Source organism: Botryllus schlosseri, chromosome 6 (assembly GCF_051294905.1).
Source record: "Botryllus schlosseri isolate E-star chromosome 6, Bs_hap1, whole genome shotgun sequence".
In the NCBI taxonomy this organism is placed as follows: Eukaryota; Metazoa; Chordata; class Ascidiacea; order Stolidobranchia; family Styelidae; genus Botryllus; species Botryllus schlosseri.
This window is the reverse complement of record NC_137241.1, coordinates 16,240,477-16,261,178: the sequence shown is the minus strand read 5'-3', so window position 1 is coordinate 16,261,178 and position 20,702 is coordinate 16,240,477. Positions and strand designations below refer to the sequence as shown.

General features: G+C 40.2%; 2 protein-coding genes across 3 annotated transcripts in view; one reads left to right on the top strand and one right to left on the bottom strand.

Moving 5' to 3' along the window:
- LOC145441178 (uncharacterized) overlaps positions 1-20,702 on the top strand; it is a 149,709-nt gene that overhangs the window by 66,447 nt on the left and 62,560 nt on the right. The window lies entirely within an intron of this gene.
- Positions 11,910-18,987, bottom strand: LOC145441184 (BTB/POZ domain-containing protein 10-like). Its single transcript, XM_080318997.1, has 12 exons — positions 18,777-18,987; positions 18,599-18,708; positions 17,521-17,573; positions 17,372-17,451; positions 17,200-17,311; positions 16,531-16,639; positions 16,235-16,355; positions 16,077-16,174; positions 15,321-15,445; positions 15,173-15,258; positions 12,929-13,137; positions 11,910-12,873 (listed from the first exon to the last, which is right to left on the bottom strand). The coding sequence occupies exons 1-12, from the start codon at positions 18,910-18,912 to the stop codon at positions 12,757-12,759; spliced, it is 1,356 nt and encodes a 451-aa protein (XP_080175123.1). The 5' UTR covers positions 18,913-18,987; the 3' UTR covers positions 11,910-12,756.

The following is a 20,702-nucleotide window of genomic DNA, read 5'->3' as shown; positions in this document are numbered from 1 at the left end:
AATTTATTTAGTTCAATCTTACTGACATTGACACCTGCTTCGCATGTTTTAGTGTTACTAAATCTTCTGAACCCGAAAGAAGACAGGTGCTTCGAGAATTTCTATGGAACACAATATCCATTGCCATCAGGCAGCAAAGCCAGTTATTACTAGCATCCAACGCGCCACTCGTATGGGGTTCCAATATCGTGTTACCAATCGTTTAATGCCCCACACTATCTCCGTTTAAACTAAGATAGAATGACAACCGCTACTTGAAATGATTAGAAATATTATCTGCTAGTGACGACATCATGTCCTCGGTCTGCTGATACGCAAGAATATGTCTGCCCAGAGTAAGCTCGAATACTGTGTGTAGGCTACATAATATAAAGTATGTATGCTACAATTATATCCAGAGTTGTAACATGTGCATTGTGCATTTTGCATGTCGCGAAGTTGCGAGTTTCAACAGCGGTTCTCATCCTTTATAACAAATTTTGTGGGCCGGTGAACTTTCGAAAATCGAAATTAACTCAGAATGTAATTTCGACATAAGCAAACACTGAATTAGAACTCTAATTTATTGAGAAATTGGTTGTTTTCGTGTTGCTAATACACCTGTTATTTCATTGTTCGGGCGAAATTTCTGCAAGGCAATGTCCTGTTAAAACTACGAGCTCGATATTTACCATTAGGTTTCTATTAAAAGTAATGCGACCTCGCTGTTTGCTATAGATTCTATTCGGGGCCTACGATAACTTATCTTAACTTATCGTAGGTCCCGATTCTATTATACTTATATCACGGCAGAGACCGTTATAAATCAGTTTAAAATTTGCTGTTTAATTTCTTTAATCATTGGACAATGGACAAGCCTCCGACCTCGTACATTTCGCAATTGAGAATGAAACTGAAATACAGTCGGCGGACCGGCTGGAAATTTGACGCGAGCCGGCTGTTGTGAGAACCGCTGAGTTGCAAACATTCATTCTCAAAATTAAAATATCTTGGATTAAGGTCTATCATTTTCTGTTTGTCATTGAGTCAAGTCAAACTCACAGTAACAAAGTTCAAGACGAAGACTAGTTTTCCGCCAGGGATAATTTTCTATGAAAATATCACAGGAATAGGTATAGGTGGCATATCGGCCCATTGTGATTACCGTATGCATAGTCGCCACTCGTAGCCAGTAGAAAAAATTGAACTAGTCGAATAAAATTACACAATGTCTTGGCGTCATTTATCAATTGTGACAGAATGAACACGGATAGCGTCACAGTGTATGGGGGAAGGAGGCAAAAGCGCATTCCACCAACCCTGGCTATTCTGCGATTCCACATATATATCGATAGAAAATCGAAAATTTTGTTTAACGAACAACCACATCTTTGCCGACTCCGTCAATCTAATATTGAAACTGCAAAGTCCTACAGAGTTTAATTTAGTCGAAGCGTCGTGTGTTGACCTAAAATGACTCGCGAACTAAATATGGACAATTGGACATGGACAACCCTCATTTACCGTTATGTCTCAATACGCTCGACGCTCGTAGGCGTTGGAAATTTGAGCCAAGCAAACCAAAATTAAAGAACTTGAACACCATCCCGTCAATGAATACATAAAGGATATACAAACATAGAGATAGTGGTGTTTTTCGTCACTTTGTCTTTTTCAAGTTTTTCACGTGATCAGATGAACATTTAACGCTTATATCCAGCAACCGAACTACCGAATTAGACCAATGTTTGTGGTTATACGACTCCTCTGGTTTAGGATCACAGGCTAACTGGCCGACGGATGTTTGTTGGTAAACACCCTTGAATCTCAACACCACTTGACAAGATCCTATCACAGAGACACGGATTGAAAATGATTGTTTTGTCAGCAAACTAGAAAAATCTTCGCCATCTATTACGAGTGACAGCAATGTAATTTGCAGGAGTCGAGAGCATATGTCGCAGTGAATCTGCATCAAGTGATCTCAGGCTTGTAATTGTTGCAATGGTTAATGACGTCATAATATTGAGTAACCGGCAGTCCAAGGTGAACTGAACATATTTCGGTGATTGATTGTCAATGATATTGCCACACAGAAATAACCGTCATCAACCAAATTTCATGTCTCTATAAATAGACTGTATCAGTTAAATTCCACCCTTTCAGATTTATTTCGCCTATGGAAATGGTTTGGATCTTCTATCTATATGGGTCAAGCTCTAGCATGTCTCCAAACAGCGCGTAAACCACTAATCTAATGAGATAAATGATAAGCTAAAAATCTGCAAAATTTGTTTCGTTTGAACTCCAAGCATAAGCCTATGCTTATTGCTAGAGTCGCGTTTAAGATGACGGTAAGTTTTGAACACACATCCTTAAAACATGTTTCTATTGTTTGTCGTATATAGTTTCGCTGTGCTTCCACTGTACGAAACAAAGCCGGTCCAGTCCGATCGCTCAGTCATTTTAAGGGGGTTTTCGTATCCTGACAGTAATAATGTTTGGATTTTCGGGTTCAAGGCGACAATAGCATTCGATTGATACCAGTTATTATAAATTCCCGAGATCCGGTCGTTAACTAATAGCAACCATCAACCTACGAGTACGACTCAAGTAGCCTATAGGCGTACGAGTGAGCCTTTCGGTACAGCGGATAACTTTGTGCCCGATCCTGTGATTCACTGCGGTTCCAGGCCCTAAAACTATCACTGCATCACTAAAACCAATTACGTCATTAAACTTGAATAGTTGAAGACATTTGCTGAACTGAAGAAAATTGGGTGAACTAACTCATCTGGACCCCGCATACAAACTGGCAACCGGCACATGACCCGCCCATGCCAGATCACTGATATCAGCTTTGCTTATGATGGATTTCGGAATCACAGGACAGGCTATAACTGGTTTCTGCTTCACCTCTTCTTTTACACTATTTGTGCAAAATAAACAAAAACATGCACATTGCGTAATTTTGAGTGTTAAAATGTACAAAACTAATCATTCACGGAGATCATCGGAAAAATACCAATACCATTAGACGGCCTCTATCACTTCATGAAGCATCCTTATTTCGTGTTTTATATGTTGATAGCTATTCGGTGGATACGCCATGGTTATTCACTAAATCGACACTTGATATTTGTATTGGACGGTTTATTTTTAATGGATTTCCTTGATCTAGAAATTTGTGTTCAGAAATGGGTTCTTATTATAAAAAGATTGCGAAGTGGTGATTCAAGACGTGTTTTAAACAGATTTGTTTTAAAACATGTATTGCCTTAAAATGTGATTCTACTTATCACAGGGTGACTGGAAATTATCACGATCAGATGATAGATTGTTCGATACGTTCCATGTTTTATCTTATAGCGAAAAGACTTTGGGAAGTTATTGTAGGAGAAACACGAGTTGGTATATTGCACACTGTACACTTGCACCGGCACAGTGATAATACCTACCTGCCTATTAGGATATACACCGATGCATTCCCGAACTCATTTATATCTTAAGCTTATCCTGCCTTCCATTCTCGCAAATTAAGTTAGGCTATTATATATTGAATACAGTCTTCTACAATCCGATTCCAAAAATAAAAGGATGAGTGACTTTGTGAGTATGGAGCTGTTTCTAGATCAAGTATACTCGCGTCAGTTCTGAGCCATCACGCAGACAGACTTTTCATAAAGCACATTTATGAGAAGTCGAAATTGCAGACATTTGCTACACCTGCATGATGATGCTACATGCCTAATGATATAATGCAGCCGCGATCAATTGACAGACAGAAACAAGTCAATATTGAACTGTTTTTCATCGGAACAGTATTCCAGACGTAAGCGCTAAGAAAACAGAATCACATGGGTCATCGACTCGTCGTTATGTATAGGCCGACTCGTGCACTTAGTAGGTATATGTACAATTGTACATTGTACAAATGTACATTGTACACAATTTATGCCTTTGCTCAGAAAATCATAGAAAATCTTTAACGTTACAGGCAAGACAGCCGAAAGATCAAAATCGAAAAGTGTTACATCGGGCATTAATGCTGGTGATACCAGAAAACAGAGGTGGATGTTGGATTGATAGACCGTACTTGTTCATTTCGACATCCTCGCGTCTAGGGTTGCAATTAAAACAAAAATCAATTTACAAAAAACATGTTTAAAACATAGCCCTTGTTTAAAACATGTTTTTTATTTTATTTTTTAGTTATTATTCATGACGACACGGATCGTTAATTGTGACCTCACAGTCGAATGACATTGGCAATTGAAAATTAGGGTAGATACGGCTTCTTTGTTAAATAAGGCTTCCGACCTCTGCCTTAAACGGATGAAAAGGTATGTTTGACCAGGTCTAAATGGTAATGCAACATTTTTACGATCGGCGGTCATCATCACCAGATCATCCATTCCGTACCAATGATGTAAAACTACGTGTTATTAATATTGAACCGACGGCGATCTAGAGAGGGTTCCGAACCATTCCATACGTTGGCTATATCGGGTGAAAAAAAAAACTTTTGAAAAGAAAAACAATTTTGTTCTTTTTAAAATGGGAATGTTTTAAATGCAACCTTACTCGTATCAGCTCATTACATCACATTGTGATGTCTTGTGTATCTTGTTTTACAATGTGATAAGTGCAATTGTATAAATGTATACATTGTGTGTCTTGAGAGGATGAAAATATTGGAACCGCTGATTATGATAATGGCCTCATTCTACTATATGCCATGCTCTTGTCCCCAATTGACGAAAACATTAGAATATATCATTCCTATTTGCTAATGTTATGTTAACTAGAATTATGAAAAACCTTTACCAACGACCGCATTAACCTGCGAAATTTTCCAAATCACATTTCACATCAGTAGATTCCGAAAGGTATTTCCCTGAAACCGTCCATAGATACCACTTGATATCATCAAAACCACATCATTAAGTACAACATTGCCGGAGGTGATGGATGCCGTACCGGAATGGGAGTTATCGCTTTTCGATTTATGTGAATCACTTCGCAATTACAATTGCCGATCTTTGATAAATCTTCTGTGCTATATTTACACAGCAAGCTAATTCAAGGGAGTGCTGCATTCTAATTGGTATTTCGATTATTGCACGTTCTACCTTCTGGACGAAACATTCAAGATGTCATTAATCCGTATGCGTATATTGGCGCGTTGATCAACCGATCCTATTGCGACATCAATGTTTAGTCTAGCTAGGTTGACAATATTCTGATGCCACAATCGAAGTAGACGTGTCGTAATTTCTTCTATTCTCCAATATTTACGGGGTATTTTTGAGAATAGATGAATACTCATACGCATACATCCACTTATATACTCCGATAACACGCGCGGTCGCGTGCGAACAACCGCAAAGTTTAGACCGCGAGTGCTGTCGAGGCATAGGTCAAAGCAACAACTCACTGCGAGCGTCACAAATCTGCAAATGATCGTACAAGGCGATGAAGATCAGTGGTCTGGTCAACACACACATTCCATGAAGCAGACAGTGTAAAATTAGTTTCTCGCCGGATTTAAGGATTCCCACTGCAACTGCGAGTGCCGATAGTACGTTACTAAGATATGTGTATGTGTGGACTATCACAACAAGTTAAAACATCCATTAGGACCGTCCAAATTAAGTTATATTTTGCAATGTCTGCAGTATTTCCCATTAACAAAACCGGTACATGAGCAAGATAATACTAACGGCACACAGCTTTGTAATTGTAGACGCGGACATCTTGGCCGACAGGAAATGATCAGATCACTGGTGAAGTTACACAAGCATCGGGTGATGAATATTCGCACTGCAATGTGTCGCCAGACATGACTATTCCAAAAAATGGCTACGAGAATTAAACCCCCGGGGGCTGTAAGAGTAAAATATATAACTGGCATATTGTATATCCTGTGCGTCGTATTATCGCATAACTCAGTTAACAACCAGCATACACAGCACATGCAGTCGCGGCCCCTCTTTGGCATGCTTGTGCTACTCACGGCATGATAAAAATTCGAAAATCTATATTGCCAATTTAACCACCAAGGAACCATATCAGTAGTACTCAATATTCCATGACGTAGCATGCAGGACTGTGGTGGGATTGGAATTAGCAATGGTGATTTCCAAAATACAATGACGTGAAGTTATTTCTTGCCCGGCACATTTCGTACACGGTCCAAATTTTCTGTCTGGCTACTCGGAATTTTTGGCTGTAATCAGTGGTGCGATATGTTTTTGTGAGCTGATTCTATCACAGATGTCATATTTTCCAGCCAGATCTGTTACAAAAAGTCATTGATACTATCAAGTAATTCTAAACGGTTATTCAGGGGCGGGCAGCACATGGCCGGCGGGCCGGATCCGGCCCTTTACGGGATTTTGAGCGGCCCGGAGAGAGTTTTTACCCTGAAAGTGAAATTCAAATCTGAAAGTATCGACAAATTCTATGCGTCACAGAATGAATCCAAGTTTGTCAACCTGAGAAGTCTGGACATGAAAATGCTTGTTTTATTAGGGTCTACCTCTACATACATTTGCGAGCAGACATTTTCGACAATGAACATTAACAAGACAAGGCTGCGTTCTAATGTAAGTGGTGTCCATGTGATAGAGCTGTTTAATTTTGCTTGGGGTGGGCCTATTGTTATTAATTTCTTTGTTAAATCATGATATTATTTCTTGATCTCTGGTAAATATTGCCGCAACTCGGAATATATTGTAATCGATCATACGTACCAGAGCTAAGAAAAGATCATTTGGTCAGACGCACGTGATTCCATAATTCGCATTTCTTCACCAGGTGACTCAGACTACAAAGATAGGACTATTCGGGCCGTCATTTCTGCGCCTGAGTCTATCAATATCCAAGGTCTCGACCAAACCACGTCAGTTATTTTGGGCATAGGTTTTATCGCCGTAAATATTTCTGGGAGAGCACTTGGCGGAGTCACATGTTGACCGAAAATCGATATGTCTTAGTTTGTCCTGGCGCAGAGATGGCTGGTCCCGAAATACCGGTGCCTAATCGTCCTGCACCAGCTTATAAACTGAAGCATCCCAGCGGCCTCAAACGATACTAGGAATATACCGTTCTCTCGCAAATTCCGATCGAGTTAGACTAAATTCTGTAAATATTTCTTTTTCATTTTATTGGGAGGGAGGCAACCTAACCAAGAACAATAAATCTAGTGAATCTAAATCTCGCGAAGCACGAAGAAAAATTGAAGTTGATTAAACACGTCCAAAATACTCTACTTTATGGTAATTTACGATTCAGTTCATGGCCATAGCAAGTCATTTAGAAAAGTACGGAACCTTTCCGGGCCACATGTTGGCCACCCTGAGTCTAGCTATAAAGTAACAGCACGTTGTAAAAGGATGAGTTTTCGCGTGACACGGGCTTCTGATATTAAAACGTAAATGGATATCAATAGGTCTTCGTATATATCTACGAATCAAGTTTCTCTCAGTTGCAATCGTATCATCTTCCCAATTGTAGTATAATTTTCGGCAAGGTGAATGCTGAGTTGCTCACTCATCCATATACAATGCAAAATACATACAATTTGCGGAACTCAGCAATGATGACCTCGCTAACATAGCTCGTTGCAATCAATGTGTAGGATACCAGTCATTAAATGTTGTTGTCACGTGACGCCAATTGTTAAAAAATCCCATTATCGAGGTAGTATTTATCACATATTAATGTTATCGTATATATAATCTGATATTTATTTACAAAAGGGATACCGAGGACAAATATTATTGCAAGCATCACTGCAATATCACTCGTGCGTGGCAGGATGCTACAGGAAAGGATTAAATTTGAAATCGACTGTGCAATTCAATTCAATTCAATTTCTTTGGGCTTATACTTACAGAATGTTATAAAACAGGGTTTTCCAACTCAAAATGGGTAGCCGGTCACCTTTCCACATTTGCTGACACCGCAGGTCTCAAGATTGCAAAATCAAAATATGCTAAGCTACAGCTTAACAATGGTTAAAGATACCATTTTTCTTTCGGACACGATAGAGCAGTGCTTTTCAGCCTGTGTGACAGTTCGCACTTCTGCGAATGAAAAAAATTGCAGTGCGAATGACGAAGATGGTCCGAATGGTGCAAATGAAAAATCCGGATGAGTGCGAATGATAATCGTCAATTTTTCTGACGTGGAATAATTCAAACAAACCTAATAGGAAATTCAAGGGCAGTGTAACTGTTGTAGTTGAGACGTAATTGTAAAAACTTGTTGAACTCACGACGCACCACTAATCGTAGCTCTCACAAGCCGTAGTGAATTAATATTTTCGCGCTATATTATTACGTAACCAAAAGTCTGGTTTGGAAGCCTGCGAAAGGCTGAAAAATGACGTCAAATTGACTTTCAGCTTTCTTTCGCTAAACAATCATCATATTTTCGTAATAACTGTCCGATTAGCGCAAGGCACGAGGATAGTAGTAAATACCATCATTACAGACTTTGCAAGTTACTGTAACGCAAATTTTTACCCTTTTAAGGTTTATTAAAGTATAGACCGCAAAGGCTATAATTTTGGGTCGACACGGTGCCAGAGCTGTCTGTTAATATGTATGTAAAATTTGTTGAATTTATTGCAATAAATCCTGTGATAGTTTTTACATATCCAAGGTCACTGTGTTGGGTAGCATACTGCAGCCAATAAGAGAGACAAGCAGAAAAAATGGCTTTATCCTGAGAAGTCATGATATGATTTGTCCGACTGTTCTTTCTGAAAACATGGTCGATGGCCGTTGGGATGAACTAGTGTAGGACAGTATGGGTTAGCAATGAGCCAGTTCAGGCCTATGAGACTCATTCATTTCGAGGTCAGCCACTTCTGCGTCAGGGCACATGAAGACGTAAAGTTTTGACCAACAAACCGCTGATAAAATGCGGTCCCAAAAACATAAGCGGCGACAAAACCTTGGCCAAAAAATGACCTATGCTCGATGGCCAAACCTTTCGATATTGATATGCTCTGTTGTCGGCACGGAATAGTCCCGTTCTTGCAATCTGAGTAGGCAGTGTTAAAGTAGGCTAGTACAACTGCGACACGCAGAGGAATTTAATTCACCATAATTTGAAATCGCGTTCGTCAGAATGTTTTGTAGAGCTGTGTTGGGTATAGAATTGTGATGAGCGAGTTCTGTACGTCATACATGTCCGTAAAATCGTAGCATACTACTGTATGTTAAAAATGAATTCCTTATGGGTGAGGCTCGTGTCGCGAAATGCCACAAAAACTAAGATTTTGGTGGTAGTCTAAAAAGCTGCTTTACCGTTATTAAACTGTTATGAATTCTCAAGTTAGATTGAGATAAAGAGCAGAACACCCGGTATCGTGAGATTATTTGCTCTTCTCATTTACTCGCGAGACAGAAAATGGGAAATCGATCAAAAATACAGAACACAAGTTGGAGCAACGTATCATAAGGTAGCGAGATCTATAATGCGCCTACTTTCCTTGATCGTTTGGGACCTTATTTTCCAAGACATTTGGCAAAAGCCTCAACACAAACATGTAAGTTTTTCACCCTTTCGACAAACTAGAACCTCCGGGTCCTTTGCGTCAGCTCTCAAAAATGATTTCTGCCAGCAAGCATTATTCACTCGCGAAAAATACGCTGTATTTTGGATAGGAGTGCGGAACAGATTTTAAGACCTGGCCATCCAAGCACTGGTAAACGTTCTTGTACAAAACCCAATGACTTGTTTGGCCGAGTTAAGGGTTTTAGTGAAATAGTTGAATTCAAAACGAGCAAAAAAAGTTGCATTTTTAACATAGCAGCCAATTTGTTGCACATCTGAACAAAATTTCGCAAGTATCTTCATCTTCTTTTTGTATAACAATTTTCGGTTAGTTTGTGCCAATGAAATTTATTTTACAAAAAAAGTGGGAATGGAGCTGAAAAAGGCGGAAAAGCACTGCGATAGAGAACTCGACTGTTTGGCGTCGGCTTTTTGGTACCGGACATTCTGTTTCCGTTTCCTTGTCGAAGACTTCGTTAATTGTAAAAACTATGTTTAGTTGTTCACGTTTTCGTGTGCTTTGATTTAGAATTTTTCCTTGTGTATTCCATTATTCGTATATTGGCAATCTGAGATATACATATTATTGGAATCTTGCTCGCCATTCTGAAGCTGAAATCGAATTCACCATTTGAAAATTTGCCATCCCATCACGCAATTTCGAACTTGGTCGCTAAGCCGCAGACCAGACGATTTAGTGATTATTATATTTGCCAGGGATATCTAGAACTATATATCTAGGTATCCCTTCCCTGATATTTTCAATCTCCATCCCGAACAATCGATCATCCAGCTGTTATCTATCTCACAGCGCATCATACAAATTCATGACACCACCACCACCTCGTGGCTCTAATGATTAATCAGATTAATGATTCATATAACCTATATAACTTACAGGTAGCGTTGCATCTAAAGCAGTGTTTCAAAACATTTTCTTTAAAACATGTTTTATACAGTCTTTTAAATAAATGCCCATTTTTTAATAATTTTTTTTTCAGAACGTTGTATAATTAAAGCATAGTCGTGCAAATACTGTCGAAAAAATATGTAGTATGAGCCTACGGACGATTTGCACCCAATATAGTCGACGTATACGACGTGGACTGGCCGTTATCGCTGATTCAAACCCCACTAAGTCGTGAGTCGGAGTTGCGAATTTAAACTTGGTGGAGTCAGGAGCAGAGTAAGTAATGTGTTACTTGGATTCGGAGTGAGAATCGCTATTTGGAATCTTTGCGACAGTCACTAGCGCGTGACGCACAAACATACATCAGAGAACAGTGGAACTGATGGAGACTCAACAGTCAACACTTTGGTCCCAAGAATCTCAGACTTTCCAGACTCAGACTGAGCATTTCAAAATTGCTACTCAAACAAATTGTCCATCCGGACCGGTGGGTCACAAAACGCATAACCCGGATACAGCATTAAGATGGGGATGACTCAAGTCATGAATTTTGACCCTGAAACCACTCGATTTAACTTGGACTCGGAGTATGAGGAATATGAAATGACTCGTTAGTTGTGAGTCGAGTGAAATTGTCGAGTCAATGTTCAGGTCATTGAATATAATGCTTCGCGAAGCATTCTGAATCTGTCCGCCTCACGGAGAAGTGATCACACCACTAAGAGTAGCCTACTCATTTGTCTATTTACTGGATTCTATTTCATTTTACGTTTTCGATTTAGTTATTTCCATTTAGACACGAGATGATTACTTCATCAACGCGATCGATTGCGATAACGATTACTTCTGAATCACGCGATTACGATGACATGGAATAGTAATCATAATTACTCACGATTACATTTACTTTGCTTCTTAGAACTTGAGCCTTGAATTATCGAATGTTTATTGTTGATATCAAGGTGTATTCGATTCAATTCATTTACATACCCTATAGCGCAGACTCCAAAAGGCAATTTACTCCTGCCTTATCGTATGAACTATAAATATTAAGTATAGATCAATATTTTGAAATGCAAACCAGTGGCGATACAGGTTTTTAAGACACCACAACCACAAGCGATTAGCGTATGGTTGCAGATATACCCAACAATACGCAAGTACGACGCAGGTGGTGGCCGTGCTGATTCGGTTCACTTAAATTAGTTCCACGCCCCAGGTGGTCGTATCCAATTCCAAATTCACGCTCAAATCGTCGTGCAACATATAAATATCGATAGACGGATTTAAATCTAATCCCCATCGTGGGTGATAAACGGAGGAACGAACGCAGCTGAAAAATTCACGACTCGGGTATATTTTTATCGGTACTTTTCACGTTGTCGAATATTTTAGCGGATGACCACTGTTTAAATTGCTATCTGCTAGTCGCAAAGATGAAGCACCAAAGTTTCGATGAAAAGAATTGTATTTATTATCAAGTTCGCGAAAATCCAAGAACACGGTATCGACGGACGAGCACAATGAACAAAGTGCGAAGATTTGTGTAAGCCGGACAATTAACGTCTTGTAATCGGCGGGCGAAATTGCACGAAAGCAGTGTAAACAAAAACTAGAAGCGGTAGGACAGAAACACCACTCGTACAGGGCGCGTTTGCAAAAGTCACCGCGGGGCGGCGGCGCTATACCGACAAAAACGCAGAAAAGGGAATAAAGTGAATTTCATTCGCGTGAGCACGTATCGGAAACCGGGATGAACTGCAGATAACTAATATACGGATAGATGGGAAACACGGGACTGCAAACTTGGGCAAACAGTTACGGCTAGCAATTTCTGGTCGCTTCGTACGCATATATGGTAATGATGCAGCTGGCGATCCGAGCCCAGAATATATTGATGTGGTCACGAACAGAAATCACATCACACTGTCACTACAACTACCCCTAAATTGCACTGGAAAGTCAGTATCGGAATTGTTCTGAACAACAAGGGCCGCAACACAACGAACATAAATAACAATGATCCATTGCGGAGCTCCAACTATCGGGAACAACAATGCCGATTTTAGACTTTGAGTGCGACTCCATGGGATTGGGGAAGGGGGTCCAATCCTCTGGCCAGATTGTAGGCTAATTTATATTTCTGGAATCATTGCCACAGTGATGAATTTCTAATGAATTTTGGTCGCCAACTATAACATCACCACATCCGTTAGGAAGCAACCAAAAATTATTTGCCAATCCTGCAGTCACGTAGTTCATTTCTGTTCGCAGACCAGTTATCTACAGATAAACGATCATTCTTCACCAGCACCCCCTCGCCCCAGGGCAGGATATGGCTCTTCTCGTGACGGTGGTGGCGGTAACGGCACCCCGTCCAACCCATTCGCCGCTTCCTGCTGAGCGAGTTCGACCTAGGACACGCAGAAACCGTCGTATGATTTCAAACCGTAATCGCAGCTTACTAACCATTCCGTGATCTCCTGGTGTGTCGGCGGCCGCTGCTGCCAGATTCGATATTGACTTGCTCTTAAGCACAGTCTGAAAGTCGACGTGTCGTGATTTGCTCTCTTCCTTCTCCCACGAGAGGCTGATAAAAGGCCGCTGGACGTAATTGTAAATCACTTCCTGGCGTCCGCTGCTTCTGCGCTTCAGTCGCTCGACGAACGTGGGATAACCTGTGTTGTTTTCGACAATGAGCCATGAATATTGAACAAAGGCGAGGATGCAGCAGTCAGCGGTGTATCACCACCAGGGATGACGGGTTCGTTTCAGTGGTGGGATTCAAATTTTTTCAGCACCAAGTCATATTTTCACCAGGTTTTGTTGCATGAGTCACTGCAAGTTCATTTATTAACGAGAATGATAGTTTCGGTACTAATTTTCACTGTTGAAGCCTTGAAACCTTGATTGGCGGTATCGTAGCATACGAAACATATAGTACAAAGCTTGTCACTAAGTTGAATGAAATCGGTATGGTCCAAAAAATACCAAGGGATAACAGGCATTATATTCTTTGCGGTGGCATAAACGGTACATATTTGAACTTTGACGGATTACATTCTGTTATGACGTCATAATGAGCGATTCAGAATCGAATAACTCAGGTACTCGATTTTGCCCAGCCCTAATTACCAGTAACCCCTGAAATGTTAACCGGTTTCCAAATTCCATGACCGCAATCGCTGTCAATAGCATTCACCGACTGACTCATGATCACACTGGTAACGTACAAATTGTTATTAGACACTACTCTTATTCTAAACGAACACCGTTACAGTTTTCAAACAACACACAAAAGAAAAGACTTTGTATCAACGGGAACGCGCCAACATTTACTTATGTCAATCGCTCCTGTTTGTGAAGTTGACATAAGCAGTGACGCGTTGGTGCATAACGTTACAAGCGTTCAACATGCAAATTTGCGGTGCAAACACGTCCAAACATTCCCGCCTACTCAAAGAAAACCTTTATAAACCATGCTAGACCGCGACACAAAAGAGTAGAGTGACGCCGTGCCATCGACAGATACAAAATGTTCCATCGATCCGCATGATTCATAACACACTTCATGTTATTCTAGACCAGTGTGGGGAGTTGAAAAGGAAGGAAGTGCGCGTGTAACTTGACTCATTTGTAGTATCAAATAATTATTGAGATCTGATTTACGACCAGAGATGGTCAAAGTACTCGTCTTCGGTGCTCAAGCAGAACGCTCTAAATCTCTACTCATTTACAAGTAGATGTAGCAATTTCCAAGACCTGTCGAAACTACTTCAAGTGGTAGTAGAAACTAAAGATTTGAAAAATACTTGAGAACGTGGTTTCAAAAAGTAAATTGATTGATACGTTGCATACTTTTGAAGTTGCAGGGTACATTTTCACAACCAGCCCAAAACGACCAATGCCGCTACAAATTGGTGCTATTTTCGAAAATATAATCAGTTACCCTGATAAAGGGGCCATTTCATCCAATTGCTACGTCAATTTCCCTCGTACACGGGATGGAAACATATCCCAAATCTCAATGTTGTAACCTTGTAACCAAGTCACAAGGTTCCGAGTCACAAGTCAATCTCACTTTTATAGTTTTGACTCGAGTCAAGTCGAGTCATTTTCACTTCGCAACCGAGTCAAGTCCGAGTCCAAGTTAGCTAGTAGAGGGTCGAGCACGAGTCATAGTGTTGTGACTCGAGTTCGTCGTTGTGTTCACGGATCAGTTTTGAGTTAGAATGTCTCACGTTCATATTATCGCAATTTTCCTCAGTCCTAACAGTTTCTAGCCATATTTTCCAAATATCAGGACAGATAGACGAAATGCCAATAATGTGGTGACTTTACAATTCTGCGAAGTTGAAATAAAATGTCCGTCTTGGCCGTCCAATGACTCAAGTACAAGTCGAGTCAATACACAAATTGCCTCAAGTCGAGTCAAGTCATTTATAGGCATTTGAAAAAATGACTCGAGTCAAGTCGAGTCACAAAAAAATCATCACTTGAGTCATTACAGCCCTGTCCAAACTACTTACGCTTTACAAAATCCAAATTGTAATTAGCAAGTAGTTTAGGGTAAAAAATGTTAAGTAGAAGTGGAAGCAGCCAAAAAGCATAACCCCACGAGTAAGCAGTCAGAGTGAGCAAAACCTACTTGAGTTATCCAAAAAAGACCGAACCAGTTATGGACATAACATAAAAAGGGGAGGTGCAACTCGCCTTCAATCCCGAGTCTGATCTTTTTCAGCCCTCTGTCTTTGAGAACGTTCTTCGCAACATCTCGATTTTCAATGTATCGAAAGAATCTTGGCATAAAAGAAATCGATTACGTGACGCCGAGACGTCACACGCTAGTATGATTCCGTACCGCGAGAGTTCGGTGCTGAATATTTTCTCCGACTGTTCCTCGCCCATCTGTGGGGGATATTCTTTGTCCCACTCGACGTTGTCGTCATCGTTTAAAACAACTATATGGCACTCTCTTTCTCCTCTCTAAAAAAGGTCGCATTCAAATAACGAGCCGTTGGACACAAAGTAAACACCGGAAAACAATGTGATTCTATCCGTTCGTACGCAGGGTAGTTGACGTGTTTAGTAATGAAGTACTTCTACTTTTTCTGAGTACTTGAGCAGCTTTTGCCCACTTTCACTTCATAGGCTACTGTGATCATATTTAGACACAAAACTAGTTTTTACACTTTGACTTTTGTAAAGTAGAAAGCAGTTCAGGGATTGGTTTGTATCACTTTTGTGGCTCAAGTTATCACATCAACCGGTCGCAATAGCCTGGCCCCTGTATGTTAGCATAATCCATTTTTGAAAATTGCCCACCCTTCAATTTACTACAAAAATATGCGACACCCCGACCAAATCTACTTACTACATTATATTTCAAACCAATCATTTTCTACTTCTACTTGCAGTAGTCATGGCATGTCTTTGAAATATCTACTTCTATGGCATTCCTTCTACTTCTACTTCAGTAGCAATGCTGAGTGCTTCGTCAGCCTCTGACAGTTTTATAGGATTGGGAGCCCTGGATTCCACAAACACAAATCAGCTGTCCGACATTATTTATATCTCCACATGATGCAAACTGCACGCAGAGTGATACGTTCCCCACCTCTGCATAGGTTATCATAACAGGTAAGATGCTGTCATCCAAGTATCTTTCAAACTTCTTCCTTGCTCCGTCATTTGACAGCTCGTGCATTAAAGCGCCTGCAAAAAAATATTCAATAATTCGACGACCTGGCTGGACTGTGCATATCAGACACTTACATAGATCATGACACTTGACGGTATCGTGAGAGAAAGGAATCAGAAAGTAGTCGCAGGCACTTCGGAGCTCTTTCACAGATACACCGTGAGGGCAGTTTACAACTCCCTCTGTGTAGTACTCCTATAAGACATACAATATTTCCCACACGTGTCAACCGCCAATCGTTAACACTGTCGCAATCTCCTCTTCCTAAAACGTCTATTCAATGTTATGTCGCTCTACTCGGAGACCGTGAATTCAACGTAGACTATTATTTGGAGAAAGAAATGCTACCAATGAAATCATGCAATCTCACCAGCAATGCTCGGAATATGTCAGCCGACACATCGACAGGTATCTCAAATTCGCCGTGATCATTTGGTTTGGTCATTCCATGTTCTTGCATCATCGATGAGCTGAACATTCTGTATAATACAACGCGGATGAACTAATTAGCACCACCATGTTAGAATCAACACCAAGCCTAATTTCGAATATCATGCTTCAAACGCAATGTTATTTTACTACACACAAGAAAAGAGCCATGCTCAATATGCTATTTTAGTGATCTGGATATACCTTTATAATGGATGCAAAGGCCCATTTTGTCCAAGTGTATGGAAATCTAGGTTAGATTTCTCAAATTGAAATAGAAACATTTGTGCAGCCAAACTAGTAATAAAAATGTTCAATTTGAGAAATCACATAGAACAGCATCACTCTGACTTTCTCAAGACTATGATATACTGGTGTCGGAGCAGTGGCATTAATGAACTTCAGAGCAGGAGCTATAATTTATGATAAGAAAGACAAGAAGCTGGAACAAAAGCAATTCAACATTTACGGCTGCTCCACACAACAGATACAATGCATACTGGCACCTAAATAATACTATATCAACTTTCCTCTGAAAAACATGGGGGTTGTTTTCTTCAAATACTTGGTGGTACTGGCAGGAACATATCCGAAATTTATCTAGACTTACTTGGAAAGCATGGTTTCTGGCTTTGTTTCAAAAATTTGCTGGTCGACTTTGAACCGGGTGTCATCAACCACAACAACGATGTACTTCGATTTGTCCTTCTTTCGCACCCCACCTGTGGACAAAAAAAATCAACTGAAATCGTGTTGGGCATATTGAAGAAATAAAACCCAACCAGTAGAGGGCCTTTTGGCACCAGCACCCTGCTTCCCGACATTGCCATTCAGCTGATTCTCAGGTGATGGAGTCGACATTCTGAATTCAATCAAGAACAAGTGTAATTAACACAAACACGAGACGAATAGCCCAACTGCAGTATCATACCTTTCGTTCTTTGTCTCCTCGCAAACGACAGTATCACTACCTTGCACCACCTCCTGTAATAGGCACAGGATAAAGAGAAGTAGGTGATTTTGGATTGAGCGCATGATAAATGAATATGCCAATATCAGTAGGCCATCTTTCAATGATATGGATGCATATTACACCGATATGTTGGCACCACAACTATCAAGGATTCAAGAGGTAGCATGACGATAAAAGTCATGGGAAATATAATTCATAGTCTGAAAACATCTGCACTGTCATCTCAAGCGTTATCACTAGTGTAAGTTTTTGTTGCAGTCAAATCCGTGGAAAGTTGCACTTATTTTTTACAATAGTTGCTGGGAACCAATCTTCTAATTTCACAATACCTTTGGTTTATGTAATTTTGTAGATGATGTTACTCGTAGAAGTCCATTACCACTCTAGATTTACATGTCGTGAGATTCTGTTGAAATTTCCAAATAATCCCGTGTGTAGGCCTAAATATTATACGTTCCTTCTTCGGTGATTAGGCAACATGCATTGCTAACGACATATGATATAAAGAAACTAGGGATATCATTGGTGATTCATGGCTGTTTAAATGGATAATTTCATCCAGAATAATTAAAATAAAAATGCCGCAACATTTCCACATATCAAAAATAGAATATCACTTGAGAGGTTGGGCAAGTTGCGAAAGTATGGAAAAAGTAGCGAATATGGTATGGAAGAAGGTTGCTATGGTATGGAAAATTGTCAAGTAAGGTAGGCTATGGAATGATTGGGCGGGTATGGAGTATGGAAAATTCCCATTCCATACCATACCATACCATGCCCTGATATAGTGCCAAATATTTCCAGTAAAAAGTTGGCTGTATGAAAAATCGAAAAAACTTGCAAAAATTTTCATGAAAAATCGAAAAAGTTGAAAAAAAGTTGCATGAAAAAAGGGAGAAAACTTGCAATATAAGATTCCTCCAAACATCTTAAAACACCATACTGCATAACTTCTTCATATTTAGGAAGCTGCCGGACGCTGTAAAAAAAAGTTGCAGAAACTTGCCCTAGTGATCAATCACACATAAGCACTCACAGACTGATTGGGGGTATCGCCGGATGCAGGAAACAGCACAAAATCTTCACAGGAACTTCTCCGTGAAGATATTGGAGATGCAAATGTTGAAGATCTCTCCACAGAAGAATCTGCCGGGAAATATACATATTCGAGTCAGGTCAGGTATGGAAATTTGAAGAGTTAAGTAAGTAATCACCTTGACTTCTTGTCAGATCTCTATTTTTGGAGACACCCCGGTTCTGCTTATTTCTGAGACACGAAGTTCTGTTAGGCCGTGGTGATGGTGAGCCTTCCTTAGTAGAACTTTTTTTCAGGGAGCCAGGAAGCGGCATATTGACATGGTTGAATACGAGTTTAAATGATACTACAATGATTAAATTAAAACACGTCAAGATGTATATCAATTATAAGATCTAACGGAGTTTAACCCAAGAGGCGTCAACTGCCAATGCGATAAGTAACATAAGTTCAATACACATGTCACATTGGAACATGGGTACACAAGCTAACAGTGAACGAAATAGTAGTCCTACCACGATATCTTTCAATAAGTCTGCCTTACCCTTATCTCAGTTCCACCACTAACTAAACGTTGAACTGGTTCAATTTTTTCACATCTGCCTACTGCTAATGGTTAGTCTGGCTCTAGCTTAGGTCATAATAGTAGGTATAAGACTATAGAACTACATTTTAACAGTAACCTGAACTGGGTCAACAGTATGTCCACCTTTAAGACAACATACAAGCAGATTCTATATTGATTGGATACTAACCTAGGCTATGAGATCAAAGGACAATTATCGGGTCTTTTCTGGGCAACGGCGCGGGTGAAGAGGAGCCCAGATAAACCTTCACCATCTCCCCACATCTTGCAAGTGTCCGTACATGAGTTTAGTGGCCGCAAAGTACACTAGATACACTTGATAGTATAGGCGTCATGCGTTTTATTTTTTAAATTTTCGATAAAAATGCGATACACAATAGATAATGTGGTGAAGAGATTGGAGTAAGTCGCTTCCTTTCCCCTTTCCTTCGATTTCTTGTACAAGCCGTTCATTTGGCATGCGAGCGAGCGATGTAAAATGTAATCTTGCTCGTCACCGGCATGTGTATCTGTGAATTCAAGATACAATAATATGATAAGATATAATATGGAACCTTGACAGTATTTATAGGGTTTAGTGGGGAGCATAGTCGGTAACTACGTGAAGCACTATGAATTCCGACAGTTTCAGGTGCAACACTGAAGTTTCAGGTGCAACACTGATCGGTGGTGGTCATGGGGAACACTGGCCGGATTCTACACTTGACCCCAATTATCTGACATATTTCACGTTTTCGCCTGCTATATCAGCACCTCTCGACTGAATCTCGTTACGGTACCTTTTCGCAATTAGTTGGGGAGAGCAGCGATGATTCTATGGGTGCAGTAAGAAAGGCACCTGGGTTGTTATTGTTATGGGAGCACGAGACAACAATTCCATAGATAGGCTTATATAGGCCACATAGGCCGGCACATGCCACCCATCAGACCCATGATGTGTTTGATTGAGAGACGTCGTTTCGAAATGTCTTTTCATTGTATAACAATCTTGTAGTGCTTCGAATTAATCAAACTAATAGTAACTTGAACTGAACTGCAACTATAACTATATAGGTAAACAAACGAAAATGACATGTCAAATAATTAAAATAAAAGAACGAGGATTAGTCACTAGCTACCCTACAGCCATAACACAACAAGGAGCTTTACCGAATAGTAAGTCACATTACAGACTTGGAAAATGATTAACTGCACTGCTGTTACTGCTATTGTTACATTACTTCGTGGAGTTCGTGCTGTGTATGTTATAGCTTAGTGGTTGCAACTTGGAAATTTTCTGAACTCGAATCGATGACCGGGTACAGCATGAAAATAGTTCGGGATATCATGTCAATTTATCGTTTAGAAATTAACTACAATCAACAATCATTGGGGTTATAATTTTCATCTGAACAAGTTACACACAATGTACAATGCGATAAGACACAATGCGATGTAACGAACAGGTAGGAGGATGTCGAACGACACGCGTCAGTAGCGATCCTTCACTCTAACATCCACCTCGGCCTAGAGCAGGGG

Excerpts from the sequence above, each read along its gene's own strand:
- LOC145441184 (XM_080318997.1), bottom strand. The coding sequence starts at position 18,912 with ATGCCGCTTCCTGGCTCCCTGAAAAAAAGTTCTACTAAGGAAGGCTCA. Across the intron at positions 16,640-17,199 it reads CCAGAAACCATGCTTTCCAA|AATGTTCAGCTCATCGATGA; the intron begins GTAAGTCTAGAT and ends TGTATTATACAG. Across the intron at positions 15,259-15,320 it reads TTCAGCACCGAACTCTCGCG|ATTCTTTCGATACATTGAAA; the intron begins GTACGGAATCAT and ends TTTTATGCCAAG.